Source organism: Cibotium barometz, chromosome 49 (genome assembly GCF_041138505.1).
Source record: "Cibotium barometz isolate CiBa-2024 chromosome 49, ASM4113850v1, whole genome shotgun sequence".
NCBI classification, from domain to species: Eukaryota; Viridiplantae; Streptophyta; class Polypodiopsida; order Cyatheales; family Cibotiaceae; genus Cibotium; species Cibotium barometz.
Genome location: NC_141094.1, coordinates 18,066,764 through 18,087,492, shown reverse-complemented (window position 1 = coordinate 18,087,492; position 20,729 = coordinate 18,066,764). Strand labels below are relative to the sequence as shown.

The 20,729-nt window shown below is 43.1% G+C and overlaps 1 protein-coding gene across 2 annotated transcripts; it reads right to left on the bottom strand.

The window, feature by feature from the left end:
* Positions 1–15,585: 15,585 nt before the first annotated feature.
* Positions 15,586–17,851, bottom strand: LOC147610371 (uncharacterized). 2 transcript variants are annotated; one of them, XR_015264051.1, is made up of 3 exons: positions 17,079–17,851; positions 16,043–16,710; positions 15,586–15,801 (listed from the first exon to the last, which is right to left on the bottom strand). XR_015264051.1 is itself a non-coding variant. In XM_086786367.1 (3 exons), exons 1-3 carry the CDS (start codon positions 17,415–17,417, stop codon positions 15,656–15,658), a joined length of 900 nt encoding a protein of 299 aa, XP_086642493.1. In that variant the 5' UTR covers positions 17,418–17,851; the 3' UTR covers positions 15,586–15,655. The 2 variants fall into 2 exon arrangements, 1 of the variants encoding a protein (XP_086642493.1); XM_086786367.1 differs by having other exon boundaries at positions 17,332–17,851.
* Between the last annotated feature and the right edge of the window lie 2,878 nt (positions 17,852–20,729).

The following is a 20,729-nucleotide window of genomic DNA, read 5'->3' as shown; positions in this document are numbered from 1 at the left end:
AGAGGCTATGAATTGGGCAAAACAAGCCAATCCACATCTTAAAGGGATGATGACCAAATTTGTTTAAATTGGACATCCCATTCAACACTTAAAAAAGTTTGATCAAGTTTGCAAAGCCATGGGTAGGATCAATAATCCCAACAAGATCTGTGCGTTTAAACTTTTCCTTGAAGGCAAAGTAGGCCAGTGGTTTAGGTCTCTAAACCCACTTAAAAAGGCCAGGTATGAGATCTTGAGACACACCTTCATTGTAGGATTCTTACCCAATGGAACCAAATGGAGCCCTATATAGCATAAATCTATAACCTTAAGCAAGAGAGGAAGGTGAGCCCATGCGGGATTACACTATTAGAACCAAGTATCTCCATATAAGATCAGGTCCCCATAAAAGGCTAGATGACTTATCACCCATTGGCAGATCTATGATTAGTCTCAAGAGAAGTAGGCTTCATGACCATCTCTACATATTCGATGAGTGCTTTTACTGCATGAGGCAATAGACCTTATAGATAACTTACAAGATAGGGATGTAGAAATCCCACCTAAACTAAGAGATGGGGATGTAGAAGTCATTCCACCCAATAAGAGATCGGAGATGGGTCATCCAAAGCCTCGACTAAAGGAGCCCCACCAACACCAACAAAAGTCCTAGTCAAGGACATAAGCATGGATGAGTTGGCAAAAAAAAATGCTTATGTCCTAGTCAAGGACATAAGCATGGGTGAGTTGGCAAAAAAAAATGCTCAACTGAATAGGCTAGTAGGGGCAAGGCTAGCCTCCCCCTTGTCAAACCATTATGCCCTTAGTCTCTTCACCCATCGCACCCCATGGATGACCATTCGACCATCCATGAGCCTTTTGCCCACCAAGAGTTAACCACAATAGCTCCCTTAAAAAGCCACCATACGAATTCCCCAATCCATAACACTCTCTGCTTGGGAAGTGATATGTTTGAGTCACATGACTTCTTTGCATAGGAACCACCTTGGGAGAGGCGATGAAGTCTAAGCCAAAGCTACTCATAAAGAAAGTCAACAAATGACACATGAGTAGGCTCCCCCCTCCCTTTACAAATCCCTCACTAAATCCCACATCATACCAACATCTTCAATCCCACATCATACTAAAATAAATGTGTGCACATTGGTTTGCCTCCACCATCTAGACCATCTCATCCTCCACCTCCAACAAAATCTTAACCAAGAAGCCATAGATTGGTCCCTCATGGACCTTTTAGCTCCCCAAAGGACTTTTCAAATTCAGTTTTCAAATTGACACCCACTGGTAGGTTGAGCTTATTAGCCATGTGATCGAGACATCCAAGCGGCACATACTCTAGAGCAATAACATGAAAAGTGTTGGGATGAGTTTATCCAAATTTGAGCATCAAAAGCTCAAACTTCACCACAAATGAGAAGGTGGCAAAGTTTTAAGCCAAGGTCAATAAAATAAAAAGAGGAGTCCACAAGCTTGAGAACGAGCTCGTAGTAGCTCTACCAAGGCCACCTAAGAGGGGCTCAACAACTCTCACAAGCAAGACATGGATGCACTTCTCCGACTACAATACTAAGAACCAGAAGCAACCAAGACTATAGTAACCCTAGTACATGAGGCCCACAACCCTCCTAGAAAGGTCAAGAAAGCTAAAGAAGTAGACAAAGCCAAGCTATCTATGTGGCTAACCAGTTTACAAAAGAGTGTGAAGTTACCCTTGTGTGGCAAGAGAGGCAAGAGAGGCAACAAAAGTAGGCTTATTTCATACCAGAGAAGTATGTAGCTGAGTTCATACAAAAAAGAAGTGAGGCTACATACGTGAACCTACATATGTGAGCCAAGAGACTTGAGCTTAGACATCTGAACCTCCATACGTGAGCTTGCAGACATAAGTCTAGAGGCGTAAACCTAGACATGAGTATGTAGTCGAGTTCATACAAAAAAGGAGTGAGGCTACATATGTGAGCCACGAGACTTGAGCCTAGACATGTGAACTAGCATACGTGAGCTTGTAGACATGAGCATGGAGACATGAATCTAAAGGCATGAACCTAGACATGTGTGCCAAGTAGAGCAAAAGAAAACTTGACTAAAACCATTCTCAAAAGTGAACGAGAAGAACCCAAGACCTTTGAAACGAACCCAAGACCTTTGAAAAGTGATTGAGAAGAACCCAAGACATTTGAAAACGAACCCGAGCTTGACTAATCATTGGAAACAATAATATAATCAATTGGCAATGCATCAAACTAGACCTCCTCAAACCCACCAAGCCTTTGGTCCCACTGAACAACCAACATTTAGTAGAGTGCTCTGCAGAGTTAAGAAGGCTAGACTCTTTTAGATCCACCTCAAGCGAGGAGATTTGGGAGGAAACGACCAACGAAGCATAGACGTGAGTGGAGGAACATTGGAACACCTTGAAATAGGAACCGCACGGTCCTCTGAACTCTGTATTCACTAACTAGCTCTATAAATAGCACCTTAAATTTTATGAAGAAGGTGTTTAACCACCCTATCTTTGGGTGTAGCTCCAATGAAGGAGCAGAAGTAGGACATGGAACCTTAAGATTCACTCCCACATGTGTTGAGAGAACGTGGTGCTATTGCTAGATCAAGATAAATGGAGGAGAGAGACCCACAAAATACAAGAACACATCTTGTTTATTAAGTTGCTTATGAATACGACTTGACCTTATCTCACACTCTAATGCCTTCTAGCTCCACCTTTAAATAGGTGAGCTAGTGGACCATAAGTCCATTCACACACACACCCTTGTCCTACCCTTTTACATGACCTTAGTCTTTTAATACCCTCCCTCAATACCAACTATGAAAGAATTGGAATAGGTGGTACTGGACATAGGTTGCCTTTATAACATTAGGTGTACAAGGATTAGGAATATAAGTGTTGTTACATTGAGATTTAAAACAAGTGCTCAGAGGAGTTAGAGGTTGATACAAAGTTAGCCTCTGACTCTTTGTTAGGACATTTAGAGGTGATATGTCCCGTTTGTTTACACTTGTTACATTTTATCTTGTTGGGATATTTGATCCAACAATTATTTACAAAATGACCTACCTTTTTGCAATGGGTACACCTTACTTTGCTCACTTGATGTGACAAAGCTTGTTCGATATTCAATGGAGTCAATGCATTTGAAGATTCAACTCCTCCCTTTGGCCTCTTTTCTTCATCAAGACAAGATTGAATGACTCCTTCAAGGGTGGGATTAGGTATGTTCTTCAGGGTGGTGTGACTAAGGTGGGGTACACCTTCTTGACTGCTTTTAAAAAACAGCCACTACATCATCTTCATCCATTCTTGCTTGAGCCATAAGGCCCTTCAAGTGAGAGATAAAGGTCCAAAGTCGTCTCCCTCTTTGAGCTCTAAGCTGAAAAATTCAATTTTAAGTGAGATCTTGGAATTCTTACCACGAGCTCCATAGAGCTTGTCAAGCTCATCCCATTTCTCCTTTGTAGTTAGAAGCTGGTCCACATGGTGAATAAGAGCCTCATCCCTCAAGATGGAGCATGATGATGGCTTGTGCCCTCTCATCATCTTCAATATCTTTAGCCTTAGTTTGATCAATAACCTTAGTGCCGGAGATGAATGGCCAAAAACCTTTGGACATCATCTTGTACTTGACAAGAACTTGCCAAGTGTGGAAACCCTCTCCTGAGAACTTCTTAATTTGGGTGTTTTCCTTTGACATTGGGTATTGAAGGGAGATTACAAGAGTGTAATGGGCTGATTTATGAAGAAGATAACCAAAACATTTGTGATATTTTGGCTTAAGTAGAAAGAGAATGGCTTATGAGAGTGCAAGAACCCTTAATCAAGCCAAGGATGTTGCATAAAAAGAGATTAAGATGATGAAGCTTATGGTTTAGCACTTAGGGTTTGTGCCCAACCACTAATTCTGATGGAGATGAGCGTCATTAGTGTCAAAGAACACTTTCTTTGGTGATTAAGATCACCGTTAGTGTTTAGCAACACTATTAAGAGCACATTTTTAGTGTCTAATGACACTTGCATTGATGATTAGATTAACCATTAGTGTTTAAGAACACTCTTAGTATTTAGAAACACTCTGAAATAGCTCCCCTTTGTTGGATTAGTTATATCATTAGTGTTAATTAACACTATTAGTGTTTACGAACATTATTATCAAGCTTTTGAAGAAGCTTTCATGGCAAAAAACAGGAGCAGCCTGGTCTTTTGCTTCTAGCGCGCACGTCGAGCAGCCATTGAGGCTGGTTTCTTGATTATAGACCCTTGAGACTTAGGGCTTCAAAAGCCCTAAGCTTGTGTGGCTTGCCCACAAGCTGCGCATTGTTGTACGAAAACTAGTGCTGCAGAAAACCAGTGCGCATTGTTGTACAAAAACCAGTGCTGCAGAAAACGTGTGCCGGCCTGCTCAGAGTGCAATGGTGCGGCTGCTGAGAGAGGTGTAATCCAACAATTAGCTGTATGAATCTGAGCGCCCGGGGATGTTCTTCAACTTCCTAGTTGAGAGCATGCCAAGATACGCCGAGATACGGTTGCTAGAAGGCCTCCACTGGCTGGGGGTTCACATCTCCACAAGAAGTGAGATGTGGATAACCTAGTCTATACCACACAAAATGTGACCTAATCTACCCAAGCTCTAGATACCATGTTGAGAGAACGTGGTGCTTATGCTAGATCAAGATAAATGGAGGAGAGAGACCCACAAAATACAAGAACACATCTTGTTTATTAAGTTGCTTATGAATACAACTTGGCCTTAGCTCACACTCTAATGCCTTCTAGCTCCACCTTTAAATAGGTGAGCTAGTGGACCATAAGTCCATTCACACACACACCCTTCTCCTACCCTTTTACATGACCTTAGTCTTTTAATAGCATGAAGCAATCAAACCATGTCAGATGCTACAATGTTTCAATTTGGTGTTGATCCCAAGCAGACCATGACCAGGACCATTAAAAAGACCAACAATTACAGTCACGATGACAAATGGGACATGTCTCCTTTGCCGTACAACGAGGGACAAGTGCTCCACAATACACCCAATAGTAACAAGTGCACACAACGCAAGAAGCATGAGTCCTGCTCTCCACAAGAGCCCACTATGGAAGTGCCTTTACGATGAAACCAAGTTCTAGTTCCTTTTCGTTTAAATTAGGAAGGGAATACAGGAATGGGTAAAGAGCCAATGTCAGGGACTATCCCATTATAAAAGAATCTATAAGGGTATTCACAGAACTATTCTCAGTCGCTTGCAGTGAGCTTGCAACCTCAAGGCGAGGTGGTAGAGGGCAAGTGCCATTGGAAAAACCGCACAACCAATCCCCACATCGGGCAAGATATCCCGTACCCTAAAATAGAGGGTCTCTGCACAACCACCTCTAAAGTCCTGCCGTCACATGAATACACAAAAGACATGCTTAGGATGGCATTTGAAATGGGAAGGGGGGTTGCAACCAACATAGTACCTAGAGGCCATAGTTGGGAAAAATCAAGCCAATCCACATCTCATTTGAAATGGGAAGGGGGGTTGCGACCAACATAGTACGTAGAGGCCATAGTACCTAGAGGCCATAGTTGGGAAAAATCAAGCCAATCCACATCTCAATGATAATAACCAAATTTGATTGGAACTGGAGATCCTATTCAGTACTAAGAGAAGTTCGATCAGATTTGGGAGGCCATGGGACATATTGATGATCCCACCAAGATCTATTCATTTAGACTTTGCCTTGAAGGCCAGTGGTTTAGGTCACTAAACTCACTTGAAAAGGCTAGCTCTACGAGGTCTTGGGACACACTTTTATAGTGGGGTTCTTGCCCACTAGAGCTAGATAGAGCCCAATTGCATAGATCTATAACCTCAACAATGTGGGACTACATTACTAGAGTCAAGTACCTCCACATGAGATGCAGCACCCACAAAAGAGTAGATGACTTATCGCTCAATGATTGATTTATGATTGGTCTCAAGAGCAAGAGGCTTCATGATCATCTTTATAGGTCTAGGTGCTACATCTTTGATGAGTGTTACACACGAGGCAATAGACCTAGTGGATAACCCTGCAAGGCAAGGATGTAGAAGTTATCCACCCAAACCAAAGAGATACAAGGCACATCATTCAAAGCCTCATCCTGGCCAAGGGTGTCCAACTAGCACCAGCTAAAGTCCTAGTTAAGGACATGAGCATGGAAGAGTTGGCAAGAATGTGCTCATCAACTGTTGTTTAGGCCAGCAGTGTGGCAGGGATAGCCCCAAGGGCAACCTCAAGGTTAGCCCCAACACCTTAAGCAAGACACCCACATCTATTCCCATGAAGAGATAGTGCAAAAGTTGTCGTTAAAATCGTACAAGTACGAAGTGTCCAATCCTAAGGTCTAGACAACAACAATATTGTGCTAGTGCCACAAGAACCATGACACATCTCATTGTTGGTACTAGGGAAACCCAACACCATAATTTATGCTCTTGATGCCAAAGCAACAAGTAGCCCTACTGTCCATATGAAATGGTTCTTAACCCGTGCATAATCCAGCACCCAATTATCAGAACCCTATATCGAGAGGTATGTATATAGCACCACCAATGTTGTACCCACCTCCTGTATTACCACCCCAACCGGTTCCTCTTAGAATCATGCGAGTAGAACGACACTCAATGACTTTGGAAGTGGACTCAAAGAGTCTAAAAACATGAGAGCAATGAGTCATATGAGCAACATAATTCATATGAATATCCTAGAACAACCTTCAGCCACATTAACTACACCTCTCTCTTTCAGGCCATGGTGCAACAAAGAGCAAGAGACCTCAACGATATGGTACGTAGGCCACCGATGCATTAACTACACCTCTCTCTTTCAGGCCATGGTGCAACAAAGAGCAAGAGACCTCAACGATATGGTACGTAGGCCACCGATGCATTGCTTTTGATGCAAAGGCCCACACCGTAGATCTTGTGAGGAAGGTGCATGCTGAACTAGAGCCAGTGTTGGAGCAAGTGGTTGAGTACGAACCACTCACCTCGCCTAAGCCGCAATCCTTGACCCTATCCTAGATCCAATCATAGAAAAAATAAGGGAACCTCAGAGTTTTCCTAAGACCATAGATGTCTAGACCTGTATCCATTCTTAAGAGGCCATAAACAGAACCAATTTTTAGAGCCTCTGCCTTTGGAACCAATCCAACCAAGCTCCACATTGCTAGATGTAGTGAGAGAGGACTCAATGGGAGGTGAAAGTTGGCCTTCCATGGGTCACATAGCCAACACAACATTTTTTTTAAGGTGATTGTCGGCGACTTTATCTTGGCCCCTTCAGAAGTACCATTCCTAGACCAATGCACATACCTAACACATTAGTAGGTCCTAGCCCATCTTAGAGTGAGTACGAGTCCAATGAGTGGGAATATCGCCTGTGCCATGGGACATAGTAGGCCTCATGGCCTTCTTATCCTCAAAAGTTCGAGTCCCACCGATAAGTCCTCTTTTGCAAGGAAATTCTTAATTTTGGACTTATTAGACTAGATGAATGGAAATTTAAGATCCCACACAGCTAAACCTAAACTTGAAGAGGAGGAGGATGAGTTATGCCATAGTGAGTGCTCTCCCACCATAGCCAAAACCAAAGGACATCCCCATGTACCCATGAACAAGCTCGAGCATTACTTTGAAAGTGATAAAATGAACATCGTGTTACCTGCCATTTATAAAGGATTAACAATATTTACAATCTTGGATGGTGGTGCTGGTGTTAGCATAATCACCAAGGATGGACCTGCATTGAACCTCATCACCCGACATCGATCCAGGTACATTTCTAGATGGGGGGACCATAGCGGGCACAAGCCTAGCTCATGGTATGCGACGCATCACCTGGAACTTCCTACCTACAATCAACAAGGACCTTCCATGCCTCGTCTTCAACCACCTGTGGCCATTCAATTGACCCTACCTCTAGCCTAAGCACTCATGGACAATGCCATGTCTAGCGAGCCACAGAGACTGCCCAACTCCCAACTCCATTGCCACCTGTGGGCATAGCTATGCATAAATCCACTGCTATGCCTCTAACGAGCTATTGATCTCTCGACTTCCCAAAAAAAGGGATTCAAGTAAATATTAAAGAAAGTAGTTGTATTGGAGAAGTTTTTGTTGAAGTACACCCACATAGGCACACCTGCCCCCACCTATTGTCCATGGATGTCACCTACATATTTCATGACGTGCATCATTTTTTTTTTCACTTTTCGCATCTCATGGCACACACAAACACATACACCTGCAATTAACCTCATCAACACTAACCCTCCAGGTAGATCTATGGATGGGGGGACCATGGCGGGTGGGTGCAAGCGTGACCTATGGTACGATCGAACCCTTGACCTTGCATTACCTCCAAGTGCTTTAATGCATATGACCTCTCCTTCAGTTCCAATTCAACACCGCCACAACCTCGCTATGGTTGATGTATTCGTCAAGTGAATGCCCCATCTCTAGGCATCATGCTATGAGATCTGGGCATAATACCTTATCACGCTAAGGCGTCTCGGACCTCCATCTACCCATGCTTATCATTCCATGGGGTCCTAGCACTCATTCCACCAAACATAGGGTGTAGACTACTTCTACCAACTACCTCATGTTGAAGGGTCCACACCACTTCCATAACCAACAGAGGCCTCGCATGAATAACCTCTACATCGTCTATCACTTTCTATGCCGCCTCGATAAGCTGTCTATCACTTTCTATGCCGCCTCGATAAGTTGTCTACCATCAAGGCTGCCCAAAGCTGCCTATCACCTTGCCCTCATGTGATTGTGGATCGGTTTCAAACTAACCAGTTAACCTTTGTCAATTCCATGGCGTATCTTGGACTGTCCACACCATCCAACTTCTTGGTAGCAATTTTATCACCGACTTGGGTGACATGAGGACATAGTCACCATTAAGAAGGGGGTATGTTAATCATTCCATTGGTTAACATGGTTTCACACACTTAACCTATCGTAAGGTAGTTTGCCATCTTACTCGCACAAACGGGCACTTATTTGTTGTTGTAAGACAACACTAGAACATTTAAACTGGTCTTACCATGCGCTTAATGTTAAGTAGGGAAAGTCTATGGACTTAGTGTACATAGTTACTTAAGACTAGTAATAGAGGCCGAACCTTTTTTAAGTTTGGTCGACCTAGTGTATGAAAACTAGTTATTCATAATAAGCAATACACAATCATTCCCTTGTTGCAATAGTTTTCATGTGAGCACTTCTTCTTCCCTCTTCTTGCTTGCTTGCATGCTATTATGTTCTTACTTGCTTGCTTGCATGCTATTATGTTCTTACTTGCTTGATGGATGCTTGTATAGGTGTGATTATAGGTTTGCCTCTTGCATTAGCTTCCTCTTTTTCCACTTTTTGTGAGAGAGAACCATCGTGAAATGACTATCTCTTCTTCCCTCTTATTGCTTCCTTGCATGCTATTATGTTCTTACTTGCTTGATGGATGCTTGTTTGGATATGTGTGATTATAGGTTTACCTCTTGCATTAGCTTCTTCTTCTCCCACTTTTTGTGAGAGAGAACCATCGTGAAATAACTCTCTTCTTGCCTCCATTTAGGCATTGAGAGCTCTTCCTTTACCCTTTTGGTGGCAAGGAGCATTCTGGTGCGACAACGGAGTTAGAATTGAGGCATTGAGTGCTCTCCCTTCACCCTTTTGGCAAGGAGCATTCCAGTGTGACAATGGAGTGAAAACACGACAGACAAGCTAGCTTCGGAAAGGCTAAGATAAGCTCTTGACTTGAACACTCGCTCTCTCTCATAATGGTTGTTTTCTAGAAGTATCACATAATGTAGCAATAGCTCTTGACTTGAACACTCGCTCTCTCTCATAATGGTTGTTTTCTAGAAGTATCACATAATGTAGCAATAGATCTACACATTCTTTGTGGCTTCTTTGGCCAATTTAGTCCCTTATCAAGTAGAGGTATGGTGATATGTAGTGAGACATTGATGTGCCCAATGCAAATTGTTCTAGGAAATTGATTTTCCAATGAATATATATGTATTGATATACATAGAATGCCATTGTGTTCCCTAGTCGTTCCCATAATTTGTGTGGACCCATCAATTGAAGCACTATTGAAAAATCAGTGTGTTGGGGGCTGTACACGGACATATGTATATATATATAGAGAGAGAGAGAGAGAGTGTGTACACAGCTAGGCACATATATATATGTATATATATATATAGAGAGAGAGAGAGAGAGAGAGAGAGTGTACACAGCTAGGCACATATTTACATATTTATGCGTTCGAATGCCCAGTGGTCTCCCCTACGCTACAAAAGGATCGGTGGAGGAGAAAATGGAGAAGGCAGGATCTTGTTGCAGGAACGTATTGGTGATGGGAACATTCCGATCTGATGATGGCGGCCAGCATGATGTTCCTCGACCGATTTCTACAAAGTGATCGCCCCAGATGTCGTACAAGATCACAGCTTCACGATCATGAGGATAATGTAAGTGTTGGCAGAATGGCGTTTCCTCCGCACTGCTGCAGCTACGCCGCTGCAGCTGTTGGTGGTGGCGAAGTGAAGTGGAGGAGGAGAGCGGAGTTCCGGGAGCTCGAGCATGAGGGGCGACCACGGAGGTGGAGACGAGATCGGGGCTGGACGTGGACGCGCTCATCCACTTCCTCTCAGCTTCCTCCGCCCTCGTGCCGGCCTCATGAGAAGACCTTCGGCCGGGCCCAGGAAATGTGGCAGACGCTGTCGAGGTAGCAGCTCTTGTCCTTGTTGCATTTTCACTACTGTTGCGAGCGCTCATCACCTGCTTCGTCTCTCTTGATTTTGCTAATGCTGTGGTCTGCCCAGTGGTATGACAGAAAAAACATCGATTTTCTGACTGATACTGTCTGCTTCTCTGGAGGAAGATAGCCTCTAGTAATGCCTGCTTTAGCCTTTTCCTCAGGGGTTTTCTTAGGCTTGGATTCCTTACCCCCTGAACTAGAGCTAGGACTGGTGTCTGTCTTAGTGTCTTTAGAAGACGAATTACCCTTCCCCTCTTGGGGTTTGGTACTGGACTGTGATGACTGCTTGGGCTTGCCTCCGTTCATCTTTATTTCTTCATTCTGAGCGAGAGTCAGAGCCCGGTCATATGTACTTGGTTCAAAGTTACGAACTGTGAACCGAATGTAAGGATCCAATCCACGAATGAATTGCTCCATCTTGGCCTGCGCAGATAGCCCTAACTGCTGTGCTAAAGTAATAATCTTTCCAGAAAACTGAAGCACTGGGAATCCGTTCTATCTGAGTACATAGAACTCATCTTTCAGACCGGTCATGTACTTGGGCGGGAGAAATCTGGTCTTCAGGTCATGGACAAAGATGTCCCAGTCAAAGGCTGTGACACCTGTGGCCTGGTCTGTATGAATACTAGACCAATGCTGCCACCAAGTGATTGCCTCACCAGTGAGATGGGGAGCCGCTAAGTGGACTTTATCTTGTGGGTCTGTGATCCTAGCTAATGGAAAATGAGCATTAAACTCATGAATAAATCGATTAACTGATGAATGATCACACTTACCATCATACTTACTGAAGTTTGGTTGACTGCGAATGACGGTGGTTGATGCTGCTGCGGACTGCGCTATTATGTAGGATGCAGAGTGCTTTCTGATGCAAACCCTAGGCTTCTACTAACTCTACATGCATGAATGATTCTCTCCAAGTGGGTTAAGGGACTTGACTGACTGACTGACTGACCTGCTAAGGCTGAGGAATGACCTACATAGCTCGTGCTTGACTTATCCTGGACTGAGGATGTACAATGGGGTCACGGCGTACGACAAATATGATCCTACTAGGTTCTAATAATGTACAAATGTTGCATTGCTGATGATGAGCCAGTTTGTCACCATGCACTGAGTGCATAGTGCATGTGATACACTGTCAAGAACACGTATCCTTTGCCGAGGATGGATGACCTGGTAGATCGTCTTCAAGGTGCTAAGTATTTCACAAAAATTAATTTACGATCAAGCTATCAACAAATAAGGATTAAATCCGAGGACATGCCTAAGATTGCCTTTCAGACGTGCTATGGCCACTACGAGTTTTTGGTCCTACCTTATGGGTTGACCAATGCTTATGCTACTTTTCAGCAAATGATAAAGGATTTGTTGGGAAAGTGGATTGTTGTCTTCTTGGATGACATACTGATTTATAGTAGGTCATTGAAAGAGCACATACTGATTTATAGTAGGTCATTGAAAGAGCACATACAACATCTTAGAGTCGTCTTAGATATTTAAACGAGAAAAGTTGTATGCGAAGGAGTACAAGTGTGATTTCTTCAAGCAGGAGCTCTTGTATCTTGGTCACATCATCTTTGTTGATGGTGCGAGGATTGATCCAGATAAGGTTTGATAGGTCTTGGAATGGCTGATTAGGTAGGTGAAATAATTTCTTGGTTTCACTAGCTTTTCAGGAGTTTCATCAAGGCTTATGTCAGAATTGCTACCCCTTGGACTCAACTTTTAAAGGGGGTGAGAAGCAAGGAGGGCATCGAGGCTTATGTCAGAATTACTACCCCTTTGACTCAACTTTTAAAGGGGATGAGAAACAAGAAGGGCAAAATAAGTCCTCCGGTGGTTTGGAGTGACAAGTTAGATCGGTGTTTCAGAGCACTGAAGGAGCTTGTCACCTCAACACCTATGTTGCAAGTTGTGGATTCTAATAAACCTTTTGTGGTTGAAATAGATGCCAGTGATTATGCAATAGGTGCTGCCTTGTTCCAGGCTGGGAGATCCATAACCTTTGAAAGCAAGAAGCTTTTAGATGCACAGATGAGGTATCCTACCCACGAAAAGGAGATTTTGGTTGTTATCCAGGCAATGAAAATTTGGAGACACTATTTATATGCGCCTTGATTTGTTGTATGGACAGATCACCACACGTTGAAGAATATTTGTGATCAACTGGACCTGAAGGGTCGTGAAGCTAGATGGGTTAACCTAATGCGGGAGTTTTACTTTGAGATCTGTTACTGTAAGGGAGCGACTAATTGGGTTGTTGATGCCCTCACCAAAATCCCTGAGGTCAATGCTATCTATTTTATTGAGATAACAAGTGACTTCTATCTAGCTCTTAAAGGGCGTTGCCAACATGATTTCCATTTTGGTCGAATTTGGCAATTAAACCTGGTCGGTTGCAGCCCATGAGATCCGAGTATTCCAAACACTTCGATGAGTGCTATTGAGGGAAAGATATTGGAAAAGTATTCCTTTGCAGCCCATGAGATCCGAGTATTCCAAACACTTTGATGAGTGCTATTGAGGGAAAGATATCGGAAAAGTATTCCATTAGAGGTGGATTACTATTCAAGGATGGGAAGGTTTGTGTGCCTAGCGATCTAGACGTCGAAACTTTGATACTACATGAGTGCCATGCCGCACTAGTGTGGGGCACCTGGGCATACATAGAACCTTGGCCTTGGTTGGTTGGAATTCCCATTGGCTATGGATGAAATCCTTTGTTGAGGATTATGTACGTAAGTGTAGCCAGTGCTAGCTTAATAAGGCTGAAAAGCTTAGAGCTGCCGAGGGGGGGGGGGGGGGTGGGGGGTGGGGGGGGGATGGTAAGTGCATCGTTTGCGAATTCCTCAGAACAACCGGCAAAGTGTCACGATGGATTTTGTAGTTGGATTACCCTAGACGAGTAGGGGCCATGGCTCAATCTGGGTTGTCATTGTCCCATTGACAAAGATGGCTAGATTTATCCCTACGAAGTCGTTGGTGAAGAGTCACGAGTTGGCTTAGCTCTTCGTGGAGCAATTGTATGATTGCCTGAGGAGATTGTTAGTGACCGGATCCCAAATTCATTGCACAATTTTGGTAATCAATGTTTTCCAAATTGGAAACACGCTTCAGCATTCCATCTTCAGATCATCCCGAGTTGGATGGTCAGACGAATCAGACTATGGAGGATATGTTGAGGGTGTATGTCTCCAAGAGAGTCCGAGTGGGACGGTATCTTCCACAGATTGAGTTTGCTTATAACAATATTAAGCACGTGGCCGCTGGTTTGCATGATATGCAGGATATGCTGAAAGTTGCAAGGGAAAGCGTAAAGAGTGCTCAGGATCACACTCAGTATTACGCCAACCAATGATGGACCCAAAAGTCTTACATGAGGGCATGTGGGTCTTACGAGATCGCAAAGAAGATTAGTGATGTGGCTTACCGGTTAGCACTACCTCTTGGAATCAAGATTCACCTTGTGTTTCACATCAATCGTTTAATGGAACGTCTGGGTGTGAAGGTGATGAGATTGTGCCAGTAGAGGAGATCCCTACTCTCCAGGACATTTATAGGTGTATTCCAATGGAACGTGAGTTGGTTCTAGATCAATGTACTAGACGGTCTCGGCATACCATCTATTCAGAGTACTTGATCAAATGGAAAGGACAGTCAGAGGTCGAGGCTACATGGGAGTCAGTGTAGTCTAAAGAGTCGCTTCCCCGGATTTATTGCTGAGGACATCAATACTTCTTTAGGGGGGAAGTATGTTACGTCCCAAGGCTAACGAGGGTTAAGACCTTCAGGTTAGGTTAACCATAGCCTATGGGCAAGGCAGGGTAAGTAGCTATTATGAGACGTGCTATATTTGGCTTGTAGTTTATAGGAGGCCTATATAAGTGACTTTATGAGTCAGTTTGTGAGAGAGCTCCTCATACCTAGATTCGAGGCCTTGAGACTACTCTGTGCTTACATCCCCAATGGGTGTGTTCTGGTAGTATGGGATGCCACGGACTTTGCACGTGGGGCTATGTCTTTGATGCTAATACCACCGTGTGCTTGGGGGTGAGCCTGAATGGCTCTACGTTTGGGCCGTGAGCTAGATGCCTGAGTCTATGTGTGTTTTTCTTTTTTGTTAATGCTTAATCGCAGGGTCTGCTAGCCTGGGGGCTTTACAGGAGAGGGGGATTGCGTCTTAACGCATGCAGCATGCATGTGGGCAGGGTGGTCATTTTACCTGCACAGTGCATGTCCAACGTGCTGTCTCCACCTTCATCCTTGACAAGCACTCATCAACGACAACTTGAGACCACCCCACCTGTGCACTGCATGTCCAGTGTCTGTCTCCACCTTCATCCTTGACAAGCGCTCAATGACACCTCTCAAGTTCAATCAGGGACATTGGGAGCCTTGATCATCAAAGTTACTCAAGCATGTCCAGTGTGCTGTCTCCACCTTCATCCTTGACAAGCACTCAACGACAACTTGAGACCACCCTACCTGTGCACTGCATGTCCAGTGTGCTGTCTCCACCTTCATCCTTGACAAGCACTCAACAACACCTCTCAAGTTGACTCAGAGACATTGGGAGCCTTGATCATCAAAGTTTCTCAAGTCGAATCAGGGGCATTGGCCGCTTTGATCATCAATGTTTGTGATTTGACTGACATTTAATTCTCTCCAAACAACCCCCTTGTGGTTCTCAGGTGTAGCATTGTCAAAGAATGAGCATAGTTGTCAGGTTTTGCAATTCTCAGTCCACTTCTCAAAGTTACAATGACCCATTTTGTTTAATATTGATTTGACTCTGAAATGCCTTGAGGTATCTATCATGCAAAGGAATCAAGGCTTTTAAGGATGTAATTGTTTAGGATACCACAAATTGCAAAAGGTGATACTCACTTTGGAAACTTGAAGTGGAACTGTAGGCTGGAAAGTTTGATTCAGATGGAACAAGGGGATTCCTTCGTGGAGAGGAACATCTGGATAGGAGATACCTGTGTTGCAACATTTATTAGTTATAATCTGGACCAAATCTGTACACAGTCTGATTTCTGAAATTGTCCAGGTGCGGGTTTATCCCTGTATGTAACTTTCCTTCTTTTTTGTCATATGCATGCAAATAGCTATGTTGTGAACCATTAGTCCACTTTTTTAATTCCTCTATCAAGACATTTTCACCTATGCCATTCAGATATAAAAATGGTTGCAGCTGGTAAGAAGGTGCAACACCCTAACCTTGCATGTGTATAGAAATTCTGCCTGCACTAGTCCGAAGCAAGAGCAGGCCTTCCACAAGATCCACATCTGTGGGCAGGAAGATGACATGGATAGCCATCATCCCCCCAGGTGGTAGGATAAGCTCCTGGAACCTTGTTATATACAAATCAGAGTTCGTGCTGTAGGGTTGGAATGCACACAAACTAGATGTGTTTACAATGGTCAAAGATCTTTGTGAAGGAGTAAAGAGTGATTGATGGCCCCACTCCAAAATGTGAGGCACACTTACAACATTCAGTGACTCTTCCACAAAGCCACGTTGTGGTAAGTCTAGCATTTCTTTGGCACTGTCATCTGTAGGATTGCTCTTTCTCCATTCTTTTGCAAAAAGAGTGATTTCCTGATTATCCTGAATGATTGGTGTAGTATTAGATACCTGAGCCCTGGTTGTTGGTCGTTCTTTTTTATCCTCTCTTATTAAGTTTTCCAAGATAATACAGGGTGATGAATGTCCATCCAGCTTTGCTGACATAAACAAAGAGTCCCACTTCTCTATGTGCTCTTTTGGATCGTCACCGCTCACTAACAAAGGAATGCACAAGGTCAATAGAACAAGGTAGCAGAATTGGCTTGCACTCTTGAAGTTCACTCGATATAGCTTGCAATAACCATGCGTAAGATGCATCCTGCGAATAAGAAATCTCAAGGTAATCAAGATAAACTCATGGCTATGTAATCAACAGAAATAATTGCAAGGGGATCCAATACTACACTTAAAAGTGCACCAAAATTTACTCGATCGTTGCTGAGAAAGATGAAAGTAACATCAGGTTACATTTTGACCTTCTCATTTCAGAAGTGCAATTGAAATGATTTGATTCAATTGTACTGGTAAATAATAAGTTCTTATGAAAGAACAGTGAGTTGGGTGTGTAGAATAGAGATGAACATAAGCTCTGTTTCTCTCTCTCTCTCTCTCTCTCTCTCACACACACACACACACACACACACACACACACACACACAAAAGAAAGAGCCTTGGAGTAAAAATTACTTGGAGGAAAGAGGGTGGAACAAAAGCAGGATTTCTTTGAATTGTTGGATTGCTTTCCTGCCAAGTTCAGAGAAGATTCTTTCCGAAAGCTTAGAGAAGATTCTATGCAATCCTTAGAGGAGATTCTATCCAAGTTGTTGGGTTCAGGAAAGAACTTATTAAGCCTATAGGAGATTCCATTTTTTGTGAATCAGGAAGAACACAAGGGGAGTTTGACACCTAATGTGATGAGAAAAAGAGTTTACTAGGGTACCCATTCGGAAAGATCCTTGAGTGCATGAAGTCAGATCTTGCTTGTGTCGAAGCCCTGAGCTTAGCGAACGTCGAAGAAATGCCCATCGTGGTGAGGTCTGATGGTGCAGAGCGAGAGTTCTGCTGGAGGGCCTAAGAAGCGCGAACTAATTAAGGGCGGTGGGAGGGGGCGATGGGTAGCTATAGTGGTGAGAGAGCGAAAACTCTCTTGTACGAACGAGGTGCACTACCGCACGAGAAGAAGCCTGAAAGTAAGGATGCAACTAGCGGCTGTTGCAGGAGATAGCTAACTTAGAGCCTGTGTGGGGCAAAAGGGCGGGCTTGTCGTGGTGAGGAAGAAGGGGGCAGGCGGTACTTCGTTAGAGAGAGAGAGAGAGAGAGAGAGAGAGAGAGAATATGGGCATTGGAGGTGTGGCGACGACGAGGGCAGCAGCGTCAAGCAGAAGAGGCTACAGGTCTGTCTCGTTGCCACGCCATTGCTGGAAGAAGAAGAGGAGGAGATGCGCACGCAGCACGCGCGTGGAATCTTTCCCGGTACGACCCGTTAATTATATCCTTCCAGTTACAACCGTACTGCTTTTACTAACTACTAGCACATCAACCAATCAAAATCAAGAGAGGAATCTAAGGGGCTTTACACTGTAGAGGGTCTTAGGACACAAGTAGGGCCATTCACCAAGTTGGGCGGGATAGATTTTTATAAGCGAGATCCTTTACCTTTTCTAACGGATTCCTGGACTATGTAGCCTCTTGCCTCTGCATGAGTGCCCCACCTATCTATAATATCTTATAGGGAAAGTGCCATATGGCTTGGCTGCCTGGTACCTTCCCAAGGATCAGTCTGCCCACGAAGCACTAAGGAGAACATGTAGGCTTTGAAGAGGATGATCTATTAATGGGCATTGATGGAGACTCGAGTTTCAAGATTAAGTTGGTTAAGAGTCGCGTCCCACCCAGTGGCTAGAGGGATTGCAGCGCAATGAAATGTTACAAATTTAGTAACACCTTTTAGCAGGAAAATAGCGAGCACCTACAAACACTTGCAAATTTCAATAGTTTAGTACGGTTGCGAGGGTTTCGTTCAACACGGCTAATTCTAGAGGGAAAAAAAATTCACAGAGTGAAGTTCACGTTGAATTCCTTCACCCCACTAGACATGGTGGGACGTCTTCCATCTACAATTTTTGCAGCCTTACCTCCCCACAAGTGTTGGGTGGGTGTGGGTTGGAGCTTACATTGTTTGCAGAGCGGATCTATCGACAGATTTGCATTAACTTTTTACTGGTCATGAGTGTAAGAAAGAGTAAACTATGCCCTTAGTCTCCAGACAAAGCAAGAGAGAGACATGCCCTACATCTGAGTTGTGTAACACGTTGAGGAAGATAGAGGTTATCCGGTTAAGCCAAAAAGAACCTCATTTATAATAGTGAGAGAGAGAAAGACGCAAATAGGAGAACCTCATTTGGAATAGCACAAGAGAGGAAAAGATGCAAGCAGTAGAACCTCATTTGCAAGAGAGAGTGAGATACACAAGCAACCTCCTTGCATGTTGTATGTGTTTCCGCATGAAAGTACGAAATGAGAGAGAGAGTATATATATGTATATGTGTGTGTGTGTGTGTGTGTGTGTGTATCTATATATATATATATATATATGTATGTATGTGTGTGGGTATATATATATATATAAATATATACAAATATACACGTGTATATATCTATATATATATGTATGTGTGTCTATGTATATAATATATATATATGTATGTGTGTCTGTGTATATAATATATATATATATATGTGTGTGTATGTATGTATGTGTGTGTGTGTGTGTGTATGTATATATATATAAATATACACGTGTATATATCTATATATATATATATATATATATATATATATATATATATATATATATATATGTATGTGTGCCTTTATATATAATATATATATATATATGTGTGTGTGTGTGTGTGTTGGGTGGGTGTGGGTTGGAGCTTGCACTGTTTGCAGAGAGGATCTATCGACAGATTTGCATTAACTTTTTACTGGTCACATGAGTGCAAGAAAGAGTAAACTATGCCCTTCGTCTCCAGACAAAAGCGAGCGAGAGAGAGAGAGAGAGAGAGAGAGAGAGAGATGCCCTACATAACCATCCTCTGTTACAATGATTTCGTCCTGGAAATCAAAGGGTGGTTGTGCCCAAACAACATATACAAGAGGCTAAAAGCTGAAAAAATTGACCATAACTAGGTGTCGAAGTCGAAGGAAATGGATGCCAAAAACATGAGTTGCACAATGTCGATGCCAAAGTCACATGATCCCTAGGATTAAGTGGAATGCCGTCGAAGATGAGGCTAATCATGTAACCACCTGGATCAAATGGGCGTTCAAACCATATAAACTCCAAAACAATGGCTCCAAATAAACTTGGATCAAATGTGAAGTGTAAGTAAGAAAGCATCTTTGATGACAAAGCTAGCCAAATATCCTCATGGGTCAAATGGATAGTTGCAGTATACATAGGGACTCTTGATCTGATGTAGTAATAGCTCTTGGGTCGAAGGGAAATCTCACCCGCCATCCACTAAACCATAGTGTGAATCGAGCATCCAAGGTATCCACACCAAATGAAGCTATAACTCATGGCTAGAATGCCAAATGGCCATGGCACAAATGAATCATCGTGTAGGCCAAAACCAAAATGTGTCGCCTGTGTATTTGAATGACGTGCCACATAATTAAATTCCATACACCCCAAGTGGCATAGAATGCATCCAAAGAGAAATGTGTTGGCTCCAAAGGACATAGAGCCATGCCAACAATCATAGAAGCCAAATGAACATAACTCGAGGTTGGTATCATGCAAAAGATCAAATGTGAATCAATGGCATTGTCTTATGTAGCACCTCTCGAACAATCAAAGGGATCCATTGCATCAATATGTATATCCAAAGTAGAAACATGATCATCAAAATCATCATAATTATCATTGAATATTGATAATCATAATTATTATCAAGATCATCATAATTATCATTGAATATTGATAATGAATCCACACATGAGAGATAAGTGATATCATCCACACCGAGTAACTATCCATGGCATCCTCAAGGTCCCTGAGGTCGTCCCCATAGACAGTCTATCTCCATCAAGGGTGCCTGTTATGAGATTGTTATGATTCATGTTATTTGATGGATGATAGTCATGCTCATTTATTATTTGATGGAGATGCACGAGTATTTTTACTAGTCATTAATGGATGGATTTCCATGTGTGGGTGGACTCCCACGTGTATTTGGTGACATTTGGTATTTGATTAATATTTTTTTATGGTGCGAGGGTACCGATTTAGGTGTTGCACGGATAGTGGATTGAGCCGTGGCGTGTGGACAG

Bases quoted from the DNA above. Each gene is read 5' to 3' on its own strand.
- LOC147610371 (XM_086786367.1), bottom strand. From the start codon at position 17,417: ATGGGCATTTCTTCGACGTTCGCTAAGCTCAGGGCTTCGACACAAGCA. The intron at 16,711-17,331 runs GTACCCTAGTAA...TCTTATTCGCAG, and splicing joins TCAAGGATCTTTCCGAATGG to GATGCATCTTACGCATGGTT. The intron at 15,802-16,042 runs GTTAGGGTGTTG...GTTGCAACACAG, and splicing joins AATTTCTATACACATGCAAG to GTATCTCCTATCCAGATGTT.